The 14803-nt window shown below is 36.0% G+C and overlaps 1 protein-coding gene across 1 annotated transcript in view; it reads right to left on the bottom strand.

Moving 5' to 3' along the window:
* Window positions 1–2423: 2423 nt before the first annotated feature.
* Window positions 2424–14803, bottom strand: part of USP12 (ubiquitin specific peptidase 12) — a 38958-nt gene continuing 26578 nt past the window's right edge. Inside the window, exons 5-9 of the mRNA XM_082053639.1 lie at window positions 13253–13329; window positions 12958–13041; window positions 10283–10480; window positions 7142–7220; window positions 2424–5106 (exon numbers count right to left, since the gene is read on the bottom strand). Coding sequence (XP_081909765.1) covers window positions 5005–5106; window positions 7142–7220; window positions 10283–10480; window positions 12958–13041; window positions 13253–13329 — 540 coding nt within the window. The 3' untranslated portion in view covers window positions 2424–5004. The remainder of the gene's footprint in view (window positions 5107–7141; window positions 7221–10282; window positions 10481–12957; window positions 13042–13252; window positions 13330–14803) is intronic.

Genomic DNA, 14803 nt, shown 5'->3' with positions numbered 1-14803 from the left:
CCCTTTATTTCCAACACATTCTTACACAAGTTTCCACAAAAGGATTCGTCAATTCCTAGGTTTAGCCTAAAATCTAACTCAAAATTTAACTCTGGTATGAGGCAGACAATATTGCAGACATTTTTGAATAAAGACCAAAGAAAGTTTACTTCTGCCTTTCTACGCTACCATTAAAACTGGAAATAACAGATTTCAGAGATCTCTGAATTTAGAAGATGAAGCATGTGTTTGTGTGATAGTTGACCTGCATGGTTCATTTATAACAATCAGCAGCGAAGCTGCTGCGAAATGAACAGCCCTTGAGTACAGAGTATGTAGAATATTAATTTCAATAATAATTGAGCACTTGGAGTCTTGCATGTAAAGAGACTAATGTATTATACATCTCACGTCATGCTCTGAGAGGTTAAAGAACTCTGAAGTCTTTCAAGACAAAAACCATAAAATGTGGATATTGCATTATCAAGAGGGAAAACAAAAACTGAATTTCTAAGATACACGAACTTAAGAACAACCCAGACAAATGTGGGGGGGAGAAGTGGACAGCTTAGAGCGTGAAGTCACTCTTTGAGAGCAAATAAGCTGTTATCTGCAGTATTTAAACTTTTTTTCTAAAAGTCACAAAAGTATCTGCAATGTAATACTGCAACCCACAGATTATTAACATCTACTGGAATCAAGTTTTCTCCTCTTACACTTAAAGGTAACTAAAAGATACAGGTACCGCTGGTGTAATCTACTAATACATCTAAAGGGGTGATATGCTAGTTTCAAAGAAACGCTCTCAGGCAACTTAAAAAACAAAACAAACAAAGAAAAACTAAAAAATGAAAAGCAAACAAAAAAAATAATCAAAACCAAACACATGCGCACACACACACACAAACCACTTTTTTTTTTGCATCCTTAGTTGTTGGTGCATTTGCAACACATTTTTTAAAAGTTCCAAATTCCGCCTTTCAGCCCAAGTTGAATTCTGCCATTGAATAAACCAGCTAAATAGAAAAAAAGATGCCACCTCTTCATGTGTATAACTAGACGAGGCTTTGTGTATAACCGAATTAATCCCTGTTCCTTTAAAATCCATGTTGTGGTGGTATACTACACTGCGAGACAACTACTGATTTTGAATGAACAGTTATGAAGAAAGTTATGAGGATCTGTTTATGATATTAACTGTAAAGAGTTATGATTTTTCTGGTAAGGGCAACTGGAAATGTTTGTAGAAAAAAGTAAGAAACAAAGCTACATAAGTTCTGGTAAATGAAGACTGAAGATTTCACATATCGATGTTTCTTTTAGTTACAAGGACGGGATTGCCAAGTCTATACATGATCATCTTACACCTACAGCTGAGAGACTGGACCAAATAGCACAAGATAAAGTTCTTAAATTTTAATACGTGAATTATGAAAGTATTAGAGGCCTCAGATACTTCAGGTTTTAAACTTTACAAACATCACCACAAAAAAGTAACCAAGTAATACAGATGTTCATCTGTATGTGCTCCAAATAAAGCATATGCAACAGTGCTTGTGGAAACACCAAGACAGAGACACGGGAACAAGCCAGGACGTCCAGAAGGATGCACGTCTGTGGATCTTGTGTTGTACATGCCCGTCCTATGTAAAGGTTGACAGGTATGGCAGAAGATCTGAAATCAAATCCCCATGTGCTAACATCCAAATGCCACCTAAAGATGTGCACCTCATCTATGACTAACTTCTGAAAACACAATTAGATTTTACCACTCATACAAGTACCTGAACACTTAAAAGTCACCATTTCCATGCAGCGAAAGCCTGTGAATATGGGTGTCAAAACTACAAACATGGCAGGGTATGAGCTGCTTGTAAAACCATGAGCACATATATTTATTACAAATAGTAGCAAACACTCCAAGTGAAGAATGACTTGATGCCAGATCATACCTGGATATTGTAACCAGCTGCATCTTTTTCTTCTGATGCTGGATTCCCGTTCTTTGGTCAGTCTCTCATATATTAGTACTGTAAACACTTGTATTTTTCTGTTTCCCCTCCCACAAGGTGGTAATCCAAGAAATCCTTTAGATAACTTGGATGCATATTTTATAGCAAGGTACAGACTTTTTTGAGGAAATGGAAGTCCAGGAAGAACAGTTTTTCAAAACACTTCCTTCTCCTTTACCCCAGAAACCAAAAACTTACTTAAAAACTAATTCCACAGAAGTACACCACTAAAACCATGGCTACCATTGAACTATTTTCATAACAACACACCTAGAAAGATATACAGTGCAGTGTAATTAAACAAACTTGTCCCTCCACAGCTCAGAGCAGTTAGTTTAATACAGGAAATTCCAGATACTTTTAGGTTTGAAAACACAGAAAAGCACAAAAGGCAGCTGACTGACCATTTGGGCTCCACAAAGGATACAGTACTTACCTTTACAGAACATACTTTATTTAATAGAAGTTTTTTGCTCCAATATACAAAATAGGGGACTGTGGTCCCAATTAACATTTACATAGTTACACAGCAAATAATTTCCACCATTTACAACAACTGACAACTCTCCCACACTCCCCACTGTATTACAGCCAAGAAAAAAATCCTACAATGTTTTACATAGCAATCAATTATATTTTGTACTTCCCTGCTTCTTTTCTTTTCTTTTTTTTTTCTTTTTAAGTTGCAGTTTCTGATATCAGTCTAATTAAGAACTTAAAATTATTTCAGCTGCACTAAAAGAAAAAATGAAATATACAATTTGGAGTACTACCTCAAAAACCCTATACAAAATAAAAGTCAGTATCTTATAAAAATACATTGCAGGAGTAAAACCAGTGAAACAACAAAAATGTTTTAAATTTTGTTAGGGTATAAAAGATTTAGCAACTAGTCTCAGCTTTTAACTACACCAAGAAGAAAAAAAAAATGACCAAACATTTTAAATTAGCAAAAAGTAACATGACAGTTCTTTTACAATACTGTACCTTTAGTATGCAAAGGACTTCATCCTTCTAACATGCACCATTATACGACTTATTCACCCATCAATCCTTTCCCCACTGAAAGATGAAAAAGGTTTTAAATTATTTGAATTCTTTAAGAAGAATCCAATAATATTTTGTGCATCTCCCACAATACTTAAGCTTTGCTTTACAATGCTGGTAGTTTAAACAGAACACATTATTTTATATAAAATAATCCTAGCCAAACCAAGTCTTTAGAAATGTTGCATTTTACAAAAGCAATTTGTTAGAGTATGACAATTGCTAAATAGCCCGATTTATTTAATGACCCTGTTAAAGGTTTGTTCAACTGAGCGAATAGGTGAAGTCATTTCCTGAGCTAAAAGATACAGGTAAGTAAATAGTCACTTATAGCAGCAGACAGGAGACATTCTTTTTAAAAGTTGTAACAGTATCAATAAAATAACCTCAGAAAACTACAAGAATGTAAAAATCGCTAGCTGAAGAAGGAGTGACAAGGACATCCAAGACCTGATTGCCATAATCTGGAATGCACATCCCATGACTTTCCAGAAATTACATTCAGCTACTGTCAGATAACATACTGGTAAATTGAAGAATGTCAAATCAATAGTTCACATTTATTACAGATCAGGTGTTTTGTCAAGATTTAATTCTTAAAGCTGTTTCATTAACCTAAAACAAGTAAACGGCCTGGTTTTAGAAATTTTCATTCTACAGGACGTAAGTATGATTCATTTTAAACAATGTAGTATCTTTAGTCTCATGAAGTTCCAAGCCTCTTTCTTCTTATTACTCAGACATAATTTGTACTTGAGACCTCGAGTGGTTTCTGAGATAGTCACCCGTGCTATTGGGAACAGAAGTAGATCTATGTCTAGAAGAGGGAATACTATTCTTAAAATGGTTTACTTCAACCCAAATCATTCTAATTTGCTTAGTGTGTGAACCATTAACAAATTATTAAAGACTTACAAGGACCAGTATACCACCACTGCGCCATCATCTTCTTATGATATGCATTCTTACAGTCTTCTATGTAATAGCTTGATCACTGCTTTTTTCATCCATTAATGGAAAGAGGATATTCTAATTTAATTAAAGTACCTCACTTAGATACCAGTTCCTCCAGAAGCAAATCTCTCTTTTGTGCTATTCATTTTTTAGAGATACTGTAGGCATTGATTTTAGAGTTTATATTGGCTCTTCTTTAACATTTAAACATAATCAGCTTTAATTCAAATTAATATATAAAATTTCCAATACTTGTTAGAATATAGGACAATACACAAGATCCTAAGTTACAATAATTTATAAATAAAAATAAAACTATTACAAACCAAATCTTTCCCCATACGGAGATTAAAAGCCATAATCTTGACTGATTGTTCCCGGTCATACATTATAAATAACATAAGCTTCTTCAGAGAAGCAAAACATATTTGCCTCCCTGACATCAGTTTATATCTTCAGTTAAACTACTACCATCAAGAAGGCAATTGTGTTGGGCCCAGATATATCTTCTTGCTTACATGTTAACCCTCCCAACCTCATTCTTTTAAACTTAAGCACAGGAAACTAAGTTCACAAAGAGTCCTTTACCTTTTATATATAAAGTCTGTATAAAATACAGATTTCTAATGCTCCTATTGCACTAATCTAACAGTGCAGTTAGAACCTGATTTGAATTTTACTGAAGTCCATGAAAGGTTCTCCAGTGACCTTAATGGGCTTTAAATTAGGACCACAGAAATAGTATTATCTAAAGGAAAGCTCCTGCAAGAGTGGCTGGTATCTCTCTTTTGCTTATGAGATGCAGTGGAGATGCGTACTCAGCACAATACCTGAGCAAATAAAATGAAAACGACACAAAGGTTTTAAGAATCCCAAACTCGTTGTTTAGTTGTGTGTGCAAACTGTGCTACTGCCCCTGGAGCTCCCTGCTTTCCTTTTTTTCCAGTGCTTGCTCCATTCCAAGATAGAGAAGATGCGAGACATAAAAATCTCTCTTCACTACAGTTCTCCCTCAATCCCGAGACTGATAGAAGAGGATGTAACCAGACTCAGAGTTCTTTGAGATGTCTGATGTCAACCCGTAGAATTCTTCAATAGCTTGTGCATCAATTTTCTGTATGTAAAAACCCAAAAATTTAAAGTAAGAATACCTTGCATGACACATATATAACATTAAGTTCCACTCTAAAAACTACTGCCAAACAAAAATAACTTTCACATAATTATATAAAGTAATAAAATCTAAATCTTAAACTTGTGATGTTCTGTTTTCCCCTCTGCCATCACCTGCACAGAGGGTAGCAGCTATATATGTTTTATATATACACTTTTAAGTGTTATGTGAGTGCAATCTGCTGTACAACTTTCACACAGAAAAGTTTTAAAGACAAGGATATACTTTACATCAATTTGAATAATGTAAGTACAAACTCTCTAACTCTAAGCGTTGTAAGTCAATCAAATGCAGAGGAGAATAAGGAGAAGGCGAAGAATGAAGGCTAACTTTTTATATGTTTTTCACACAGAATCTTTGCTTGCGATCCTGTTAGCTTAGAAAGCCTCCTGTAACCAAGATTTTTGGGAAAAGATGCAAAACTTGTGTTAGGAAGGTGAAGAGTATTGTTCCGTTTTCATTTTAATGATTTTTGGCTACAAAAGAAACTGAAACTGAAAGTAAGCTCTCTCACCACATTTTAAAATAAAGGCAATTAGGCTACAAACAACAAAGGTGGAAAGATAATTCTTCCTTCACTTAGGCAGGTTTAATTTAATCTTACTCCCATGACGTGGAATAAAAACTCTCTCAGAAAGGAGTGAGCCCTGGGCCTAAATCTCAATTAGATGTTTTAGATTTAAGAACAAAAAGTTCCTTATTTTTTCTTTAGAAGGGTTAAGAGAACAAAAATACATTACTGCCAGGTGTTACTGCTTTGGAACTGGAGAGATTGTCCCTGATGTTTGTGAAATGATGTGAGATCTGCTACAGCTCTCACTGTTTTCCCTGGAGGTAAGTGAACTTTCGACCCTACCAAGACATTTCAATTTACTGTGTATCTTGATAAGACACAGAAGAAAACCTTTCACTTTCCCATCAGCTCTGTATTTCCATGTTTGTCATTTCCTTTGTGAAAAACTGTCCATAATGTGGCTTGGAGAGAAGAACTCTTCAATACCCTTGACCCATCCTGCCAATTAAAAACGTAAGTCCAATACCTATCTCACTCATTTTTCTTCTTTTTAATTATGCAGTTCTTGTGTATTGCAAGGAAAATATAAACTATTCATTTTATAGATGTAATTAATTCAAATAAAGTCAGGAAAAGGACTTGGACAGCACAATCATCTTCTGTTCATGCATAAGCACACAGGAAAAAAAAAAAAAGGAAGATGACAGAACAAGCAAAAATCCTGAGATGATACAATATACGGACACCAGCAGTTTCTGCTCTTTCTCGCAATAAAGAACAAAAGCTAACTGATGAGACAGATGACAAAGTCAAAACTGGTAAAGGGAATTCTGCTGTTCCAAGAAAAGAATTAGAATCCTTTTTTTTTTTTTTTTTTCTTTAATAATAAGAATTCCTGGAAGCATGACTAATACTAGCGAGAATACCACCAGGAGCAAAAGGCTCCTGTTTCAGGGATTAACTTTAAGGTGAAATCTCAAAAATCTGAAGTTTCTTCCTATTTTGATATTCGTTACACCTTTGTCTGAAACAATCCAGGATACTCGATAAAACAGACTATAAGACATATCCATTCCATTAAATCATAAGCTCCTAGAAAATATGAACAAATGGCTCGCTCCAACAAATTGCCCTTGGAAAAGAATTGCAGTGAAACCAATATATCTATATCGTTATTTGCCATGTCTTCTGGTCATAGGAAAAGCTTATTAAACAAAGGTGAAAGGCAGTGGCCATAAACAAAGCAGCTTCTTTTAAGAAGTATAAAAACCAAAACACAATTCAAAGCATTGTACAGTCATATTAGTAAGGTGCAGCTCTGCACTCACAGTTATTTGCTCATTTAGACTGGGGTTGAACCCTCTTTTCATTAGCACACCAGTCTTTTTACTTTAAGTAATCATATATGCAAGGGGAGTGCATGCGCTCTGAGAAAAAAGTCCAGGGTTACATAGAACTTACCTCAACAATGTCATCATCAAAAAGCAACCAAAAATCATGACTCTTCACTATTGCAATATAATGTCCTCTGTTAGGGCCACTGTAAAATAAAATTAGAAAAGAACACAGACAATAACACATGTATGTACAAATGTATTCCATTAAATTGTTGTGTTTTGTTGTTTTTGTTTTGTTTTGCTTTTCCTTGCAGAAAAGCAATACTTAACAGTGATTAATATAGCTACCAGTGCAATTTCTGTTTGGACATTTATTTTCTTTTTTACCCTCCACTTATCTTCATAATGAGGTCTTACTTATCTATACATTTAATATTGTGCTAAAAATATGTATATATGGTTTCAAATGAGGAATAACTGGCACATATATCAAAAATATAAGTGAAATTAAAAAAAAAAAAAAAAAAAGAAGAGGGAGACAGAGAAGTGTAATCAAGAAAACATTCTGATGTCTGGAGGAACAGAACAGATCCCAAACTATTTCTGATCGATCTTCAGAAAGAAAAAGCTGTAGAGCTGATGTTCATTTACAGTCTCAATGAAGAACCTCTTTATCTGGTCCACTGTAAATAAAAACTTAATTAAAATGACAGTTTAGAAGACCCAAGAATCCTCACAACAATGAGAAGGGCTTCCAAACATATTGAAACTGTTATAATGCACAGCTCTTCAGTTTATGGCAGACAAGAAATTTCTCCACAACTACAACAGAAAAAAAAATAACAACACATCTTTAAAAGTGTCCTATTTCTAATCAGATTTCAAGTAAAGAAATAAAACACTTTCTGAAGCAGCTGAACCTTAAAACTGAAAGTGGACAATTAGCTAAAGCAGTTCCGGAACTGCCTGAACCAGCTAACAGCACTCATACAATTTTTATGTCTAGATCAGAGAGGGAAGGTTGTCATCTGTGAGGGACATGTCTGTGTACCAAATCATGTAACCCAATGAAAACAGGGTTCATCTCCTTCCATGGCTCTGAGAATGGATAAGTTTCAAAGAATGTAGCTTGAATGACAGAGAAAGAAAAGGTCAGAACTGGACAAAATGGTTAGAAATGGACAGGTTCTGTTTTCCCTAAAATTCAGAAAAAAAGTGTCTCAGAAGACTATGGCACAAAGACTTATTTTCCAAAACTGTCCTGGCAACTTGAGGGATCTTATCTGTACTCTAATCCCAGGTCTATTTAGGGGGGGAATAGGGGTGGAGGTGTAACAAAGAGCAGCAGCTGGCAACCAGAGGACAGGTCTGCCATTTTGAGAGACTTTAAAAAATTGGAAGAATGGGCTGATAAGAACCTCATGAAGTTTAAGCATGAATGCGAAGTCTTGTGCCAGACTAACTCTATCCAACAGAACCAGCTGGCCCAGGGGGTCAACAAGATGAGCTGTTAGCCAGCAGTGCATCATTTTGGTGGCAGGGATGAGCACACGTGGGGCTGCACTGTAAGAGCAGGGCCAGCAGTGAAATTATAACCCCCATCACTCTGCATTCTGGGACCCAGAACTGGAGATGGAACCCCAGACACAACCTTTCCAGTATAAGGGAGACACCGATAAACTGGGAAAGTCCAGTGGCAGAGGGCTACAGCACCAGATGGAGGAAGAGAGGCTGAGGGAGCTGGCTTTATTCAGCCTGGAGAAGAATAAATGAGGAATCCAACTCCTGCCTTCCACTACCCAGAACAGAAGAGTTATATGGGAATCAGAGGCAAGCTCTTCTCAGAAAGGCATAGTGAAGAACAGTGTGGCCAGCAGGACTAGGGCAGTGATCATTCCACTGTACTAAGTGCTGGTGAGGTTGCACTTCAAATCCTGTGTTCAGTTTTGGGCCCTTCACTACAGGAAAGATATTGAGGTGCTAGAGAGAGTTCAGAGAAGGGCAACAAAGCTGGTGAAGGGTCTGGAGCACAAGTGTGATGAGGAGCAGCTGAGGGAACTGGGGCTGTTTAGCCTGAAGAAAAGGAGGCTAAGGGGAGACCTTATCGCTGTCTACAACTACCTGACCAGCATGGAGGATGTTGGTCTCTTCTCCCAAGTAAAAAGTGATACGATGAGAGGAAATGGCCTCAAATTGCATCAGGGAAGGTTCAGACTGGGTATGAAGAAAAATTTCTTCACAGAAAGGATTGTCGGGCATTGGAACAGGCTGCCCAGGGAAGTGGTTGAATCACTATCCCTGCAGGTGTTTAGAAGATACATAGATGAGGTTCTTAGGGACATGGTTTAGTGCTAGATTTATGTTACGGCTGGACTCAATGATGTTAAGGGTCTCTTCCAAACAAAATGATTCTATGATTCTATGACAAGAGGCAGCAGTTGCAAACTGAAGCAAGGAAAATTCTGACTGGATATAGGGAAAAGAAAAAAAATCACTGTGAGAACACTGATGGACTGGAACAAATTGCCCAAAAAGGCAATGAAATCAGCATTCCTAGGCATGAAACTCAGCCCAGCGCAACCTAATCTAACGTCAAAGTTAGCCCTGCTTTGAGCTTTTAATAGTTGACCTTGCAATGTAAATTATTCTGTGATTCCAGATGTTAAATAATAATTTTTCACTTCAGGGCTTTTATATACTCAATCAGCAGTTTGTAGAGCAGCTCTGATTTTAAGACATGAAACCATAAGAACATTTGCCTAATATAGCAAAATCAAATCCAAATCTAACAGTCATTTTTGAAAGCAAGGAAACAAAGTAATCAACAAAACTCATAATTTATGGATATATTTCAGAAAATGTTGCTCAAGCCTACAAAAAACCCCCCATCCTAAAGGAAATACTTTTTAAAGGAATCTGTTCTATAATGCTTTCCTTTCTTAGAAACTTTAATAAAATGATCTTTAAGTATTATTCTAGTTACATGATACTGTGTGTATCATGTTTGGTTTTTTAAACATAGTTAAGTTCATACAAAGATCTGTCATGTGAAATACAGTGTTATCACTTTCCACAAAGAACCACCATGGCATGAAGTCCTATGTTTTGTCAGGATTGGTAGCACATCCCTGCAATGTTTTCTTTCCTAAGAAATTTTTCTTTTAAAAGGTCTTTAAATGCTATTAGTTATATGATATTGGGTGTTTTGTTTTTTAAACATAGTTAAGCTTATACAAAAATCCCTTGTGTAAAATGGAGTTATTACCTTCCACAATGAACTACCACAGCAACAAGGTCATACATTCTATCAGGATTGGTGGCATCTCCTGAGGTGTTAAATAAACGAAGCTCTAAAGGAAAAACTACTCTATAAGAGAGTTTTGTGTATCGATGCAGCTGATCCATATATTTAAATCTCTTCAAATGGAGAGCTAGAATCATAGGCAGCTTTTTTACTTTCATCCTGAAAAAACAAATAAACAAAACAAAAACAAACCAACAGTGTATACAATAGCCAGCCAAAACATTCAGTTGATATCAACAAACAAGAAACCTGTCAAGTCTCTAAAAATTTTTGCAAGTATTAAAAACTAAAATAAGCAGCCGTTTAACAAATATTGAACATGTTCTGTATTGCTAAACTAAAGGTGGATTTAAAATAAATAAAGGTGTATTTAAAATAATAAGCTATAATACATAATAATGATAATGGCCATGCTGAACCCACAGAATAATTTAGACACAATGAATGCATAGAACTTAATTGAATTTTTAAACATGCCTCCCCATAGCTTTCCTGAATTCCCAAAAGCAAAACCTAGAACCCGTTTGGTATACAGTGAAGGTATTGCAACAAAATTGTTCCACAGATCCTGTTCTAGATGAATTTTTCAGTAAACTTGCCAAGTCAAACAAGCTTTTTAAAATAAGTTTTGTTACGACACATATATACATATTTATTACTCCAAGTTTTCCCATCAAGCCATTCATTCAACATGGCCAAAAGACAAATAGCTCACTGTTACTCACCTTACCACATGCTACCCAAACAAGATGATGCTGTGCTTTAGCAAAATAATTTTGCACAAATGCTGCAGCAGTATTTTATGGCAATCAACACCAGCAAGTGATAATCTAGTTTTACTGAGGGCCCCTTTCCCTAGTTTGAGATACTGAGATCTCGCATCAGTGCCTATAAATCCTCGTGAGCCGTCCACAGCTGGGCTGGCCACAAACACAGACCTTCCCTCTCCAGGCAATAAATTTGCCCATACCAAGAAAACAACCACGCAGAGAGCTCTGCTGCTTGGCACAGCTAATTGCCTTAGATCAGCACCATGCTGAATTTTTCAAACTGCCTTTAGCCCAAACAGTAGCTCAACAGCCTCAACAATACAGCTCAGGTTTCAAACATGTCTATTAAGACCATATTGTCAGAATGTCAGGAAATACATTTGTACAAGACAACCTTATTTTCAAAAGAGAGGGAGATGGGGACAGAATACTTGAAGACTCACCTTCCTTCCCTTTTTCTCACTAAACTTAGACTAATAGTAACTTGTGGGAAACCCTGCTAGACTCAGATTTTCCCCATGGCCCGCAAGGGAACTAGGAAATGCGAGAAGTTGGAGAATGGCAGAAAGACGACAGAAGCAACTATTTCTAGGGAGAGATACATTTTTATTCTATTACAGAGACACAGATATAATTTCTGCTCTATTTTTTTTTTCCAAATGAAAGTCCCTCTTCTTATAATGCAATTCTGTTTGATAATAGAAACTCTTTCACTGGTGAAGAAATTCAGTACACCACCTTTGCTAGTTGAGTAGACACTATCATAGATAAGCTTCATGTTAGAGATAGAGGAAAATTATTACTGTAGTGAAACTGAACTTAAGCCCTGCATGAAAAGCAAACTACAGACAATAAAAGCTGTGTTTTGCCAATATGGTAGTGCCTACAGTATGGGTTTATGTCAACACAGCTTATGTTGGTCAGGGATCACATTACCTCCACCAAAGAAAATGAGCTAAGGCAACAGAAAACAACAGGACAGACGTGGCTTCACAACCCTCTAATACACACCAATTAGTAAGCTTAGGCAACGTTTGGAGGCAGACTTTGCAGATGAGATATGCCAAAAGCCATGTGCTAAATCTATGGTAAACCAAATAACCAGAATCAGTGGTATAACCTGTAGAGCATGTCAGTGTTCCCATCCCTTCAACACATCTGCAAGCAGCAAAATACTTTCTCAGATAATAAATACCACAAAGTACACAAAATCATAGCATTTGCAAAGGTGTAAACAAGACTAGAAGAATTATTAGGCAGACAAGAATTATTTTTAAACATAATGAATTTCAGGCTTCCACAGACCTTTTGATGCTTTTCAGGAGCACTGTGAAGCAGAAGTTTAGCTTAACTAATGCACTTTTAAGAAACCAGAAACTTAGTTAACAACAAAAGTGACAAGCCTCATTCTGTCTGAATCAGAAAAAAAAAAAAAAGTGATATCAAAGTGATTCTTACAGAAATTGGAAAAATTGTTTTATTATCGAGACAAAACTAAGTCTAAAAAGTCACATGAAATCAATGACTTTTCATCATTACCCATAATTGTTGATTAGTCACTGACAGTTTGTTTTAACATGTCTTTTTAACTTCTTTTTGGTCTTAAAACCATTCTTTTTCTTGTTCGTAAAATAAATAACGATCAAAGGACTCCCAAAATGCTTTACATGGACTCTCATCCCTCATGGCAAGTAGGCTCATTGAATTTAAGCAAGAGGAATGCAACCAAGTTACTCTTAAGTGGAAGACGAGTGAGAAAAACTAAGGATAAGGAACCTTCTCCCCCTGTCTCATACACACACACACAAAAGGAAATACAGGAGTATTTTCATGAAATGCATGTTTTCATCCCTGTGTCCGATGTACCTTTTATGTGCTTCTTGTTTACTGCGACACTCTTCACAGTAATATTTGTATTCACTGCACAGAGTTTCTGTATTGCTGAAACCCCTGAATAAAAAAAGAAAGAAAAACTATAGATCATGGAATACTAGTTTCTTATCTGAGATATACATATAAACACATAGAATATAAACATAACTTTATAATCTTAACTCTACCTAAGATAAAATTTACTAAGCTTGTGAGCTTTCAGTTTTACTTCACGCTTTCTAGGTACAGATACAAGACAAATTATGAAAATTCAGATATTTGCATCTACCTTAAACAATGAGTGATTGAAGTATTTTGCTCCACGTCAACTGAAAGGTCTAAGAAGTCTTCATCTTTGCTGCTTATCTGCAGGAGAAAAGAACCAATAGATTATAGTTAAAACTAGTTATACTAATTCACCTGTTTTCAGTACCATTTTCTATTGACAAAATGCACCTTTTACCTTATAACAGCCTTTTAAAATTTTTTACAAATGGCCTTTTTATTTCAGAGATTTGCTAGATCTCTGTTTCTGATTTTGTTCAGAAGGAGGAAGAAGGAAGTGCATTTGTGTCTGTGGGGGTATATAATACCAGTTGTCATTATGCTGATTACAGCTCAACAATATTAATGCCAAGTTCCTTCAACACCTCATTCTTTTCAAAAGAATACAATCACTGGGATTCTTCTATTTAGTCCTCCCACCTCTGTTCTTCCGCTAAGATTCCCTCCAACTGAAAGTTATGTATTTGCATATCATAGTGTCCCTAAAAAACAGCACAACTATTTTGAATTCTCTTCCTAGCTAGATTAACACTCTTAAATGAACAGCAGATAGTAAATTTGTCAGTAAATGAGAGCTTGGAACTTCGTCTGACAGAGGCAAAATAGTGCATAGCCATTTCTTACAAAAATGCAAGAACAGCAATTGAAGTAAAAAAGAAAATCCTAGAAGCACAGAATAAATTCCATCACAAATCCTGAAAAATGGTGGTGGATGAAATCCAATAGCTGCCTTAAAAACCAACTATGTTATAAAAAGGTTTAGGAAATGGCAATATGCAACCTTAACTTTTGTCTGCTCGTGTTTCCTCTCTGTATTTAGACATAATCAACGCCACTGATGAGAACGTGCTCTGCCTTTTATGGCTCCTAGGTACAAAAATAAATGCTTTCAGAAAAGATGACTAGCTGCAGTTTGTTGATGAAAGCAGGAAAAGTTAAAAAGCTATGGGAAAACTAATGTAAGTTGACCTTTAAAACATGAGATTTATGTTCCATTTTCAACCCAGAATGAAAATAAATTTGGAAAGTTGTTCTCTGGTTATCAAGAGATGAGAAACACACAGTTCCTAGGGGCAGCATACATGGGGAATAAAAAGAAAAATACAGGTGGTCAAGACAACTATTTTTGAGAATACTATTTGGCAAATCCAAAAACTTAGGAAATTGAGTTAAAAGCTTCTGATAATATCTGTGAGAGGACTGGGCAAAGATTCCTCGCACTCTTCTGTAACTAATCTTGCCAAGAGTAAGTGTACATGTACAAAAAATATGTCACTGTGCCAGTACACATCACATCTACTACACCATTCAGATACTGAAGTGTAATGTTTATACTTTCAAAGGGATCACAGAACATATACAGAACACTTCCAAGCTGTTTTTAGAATGGAAAAAAAAAAAGGCCACCTGCATCTTCAGTGTGCTGCACACTTCTTTTCTTCAGGGATGTACTACAGTTTAGGTGTGTGCACAATTGTCCAAAATATCCCATTGCAAAACACTTGGAATTATCAAACTTGAGTCTGATGAACTCTTTAGCCTGAGGATTAAGAAT

Source organism: Streptopelia decaocto (assembly GCF_964273445.1).
Source record: "Streptopelia decaocto genome assembly, chromosome: 1".
Classification (NCBI taxonomy): domain Eukaryota; kingdom Metazoa; phylum Chordata; class Aves; order Columbiformes; family Columbidae; genus Streptopelia; species Streptopelia decaocto.
Note: the sequence above shows the minus strand (reverse complement) of the source record. Positions and strands in the feature narration are given on the sequence as shown.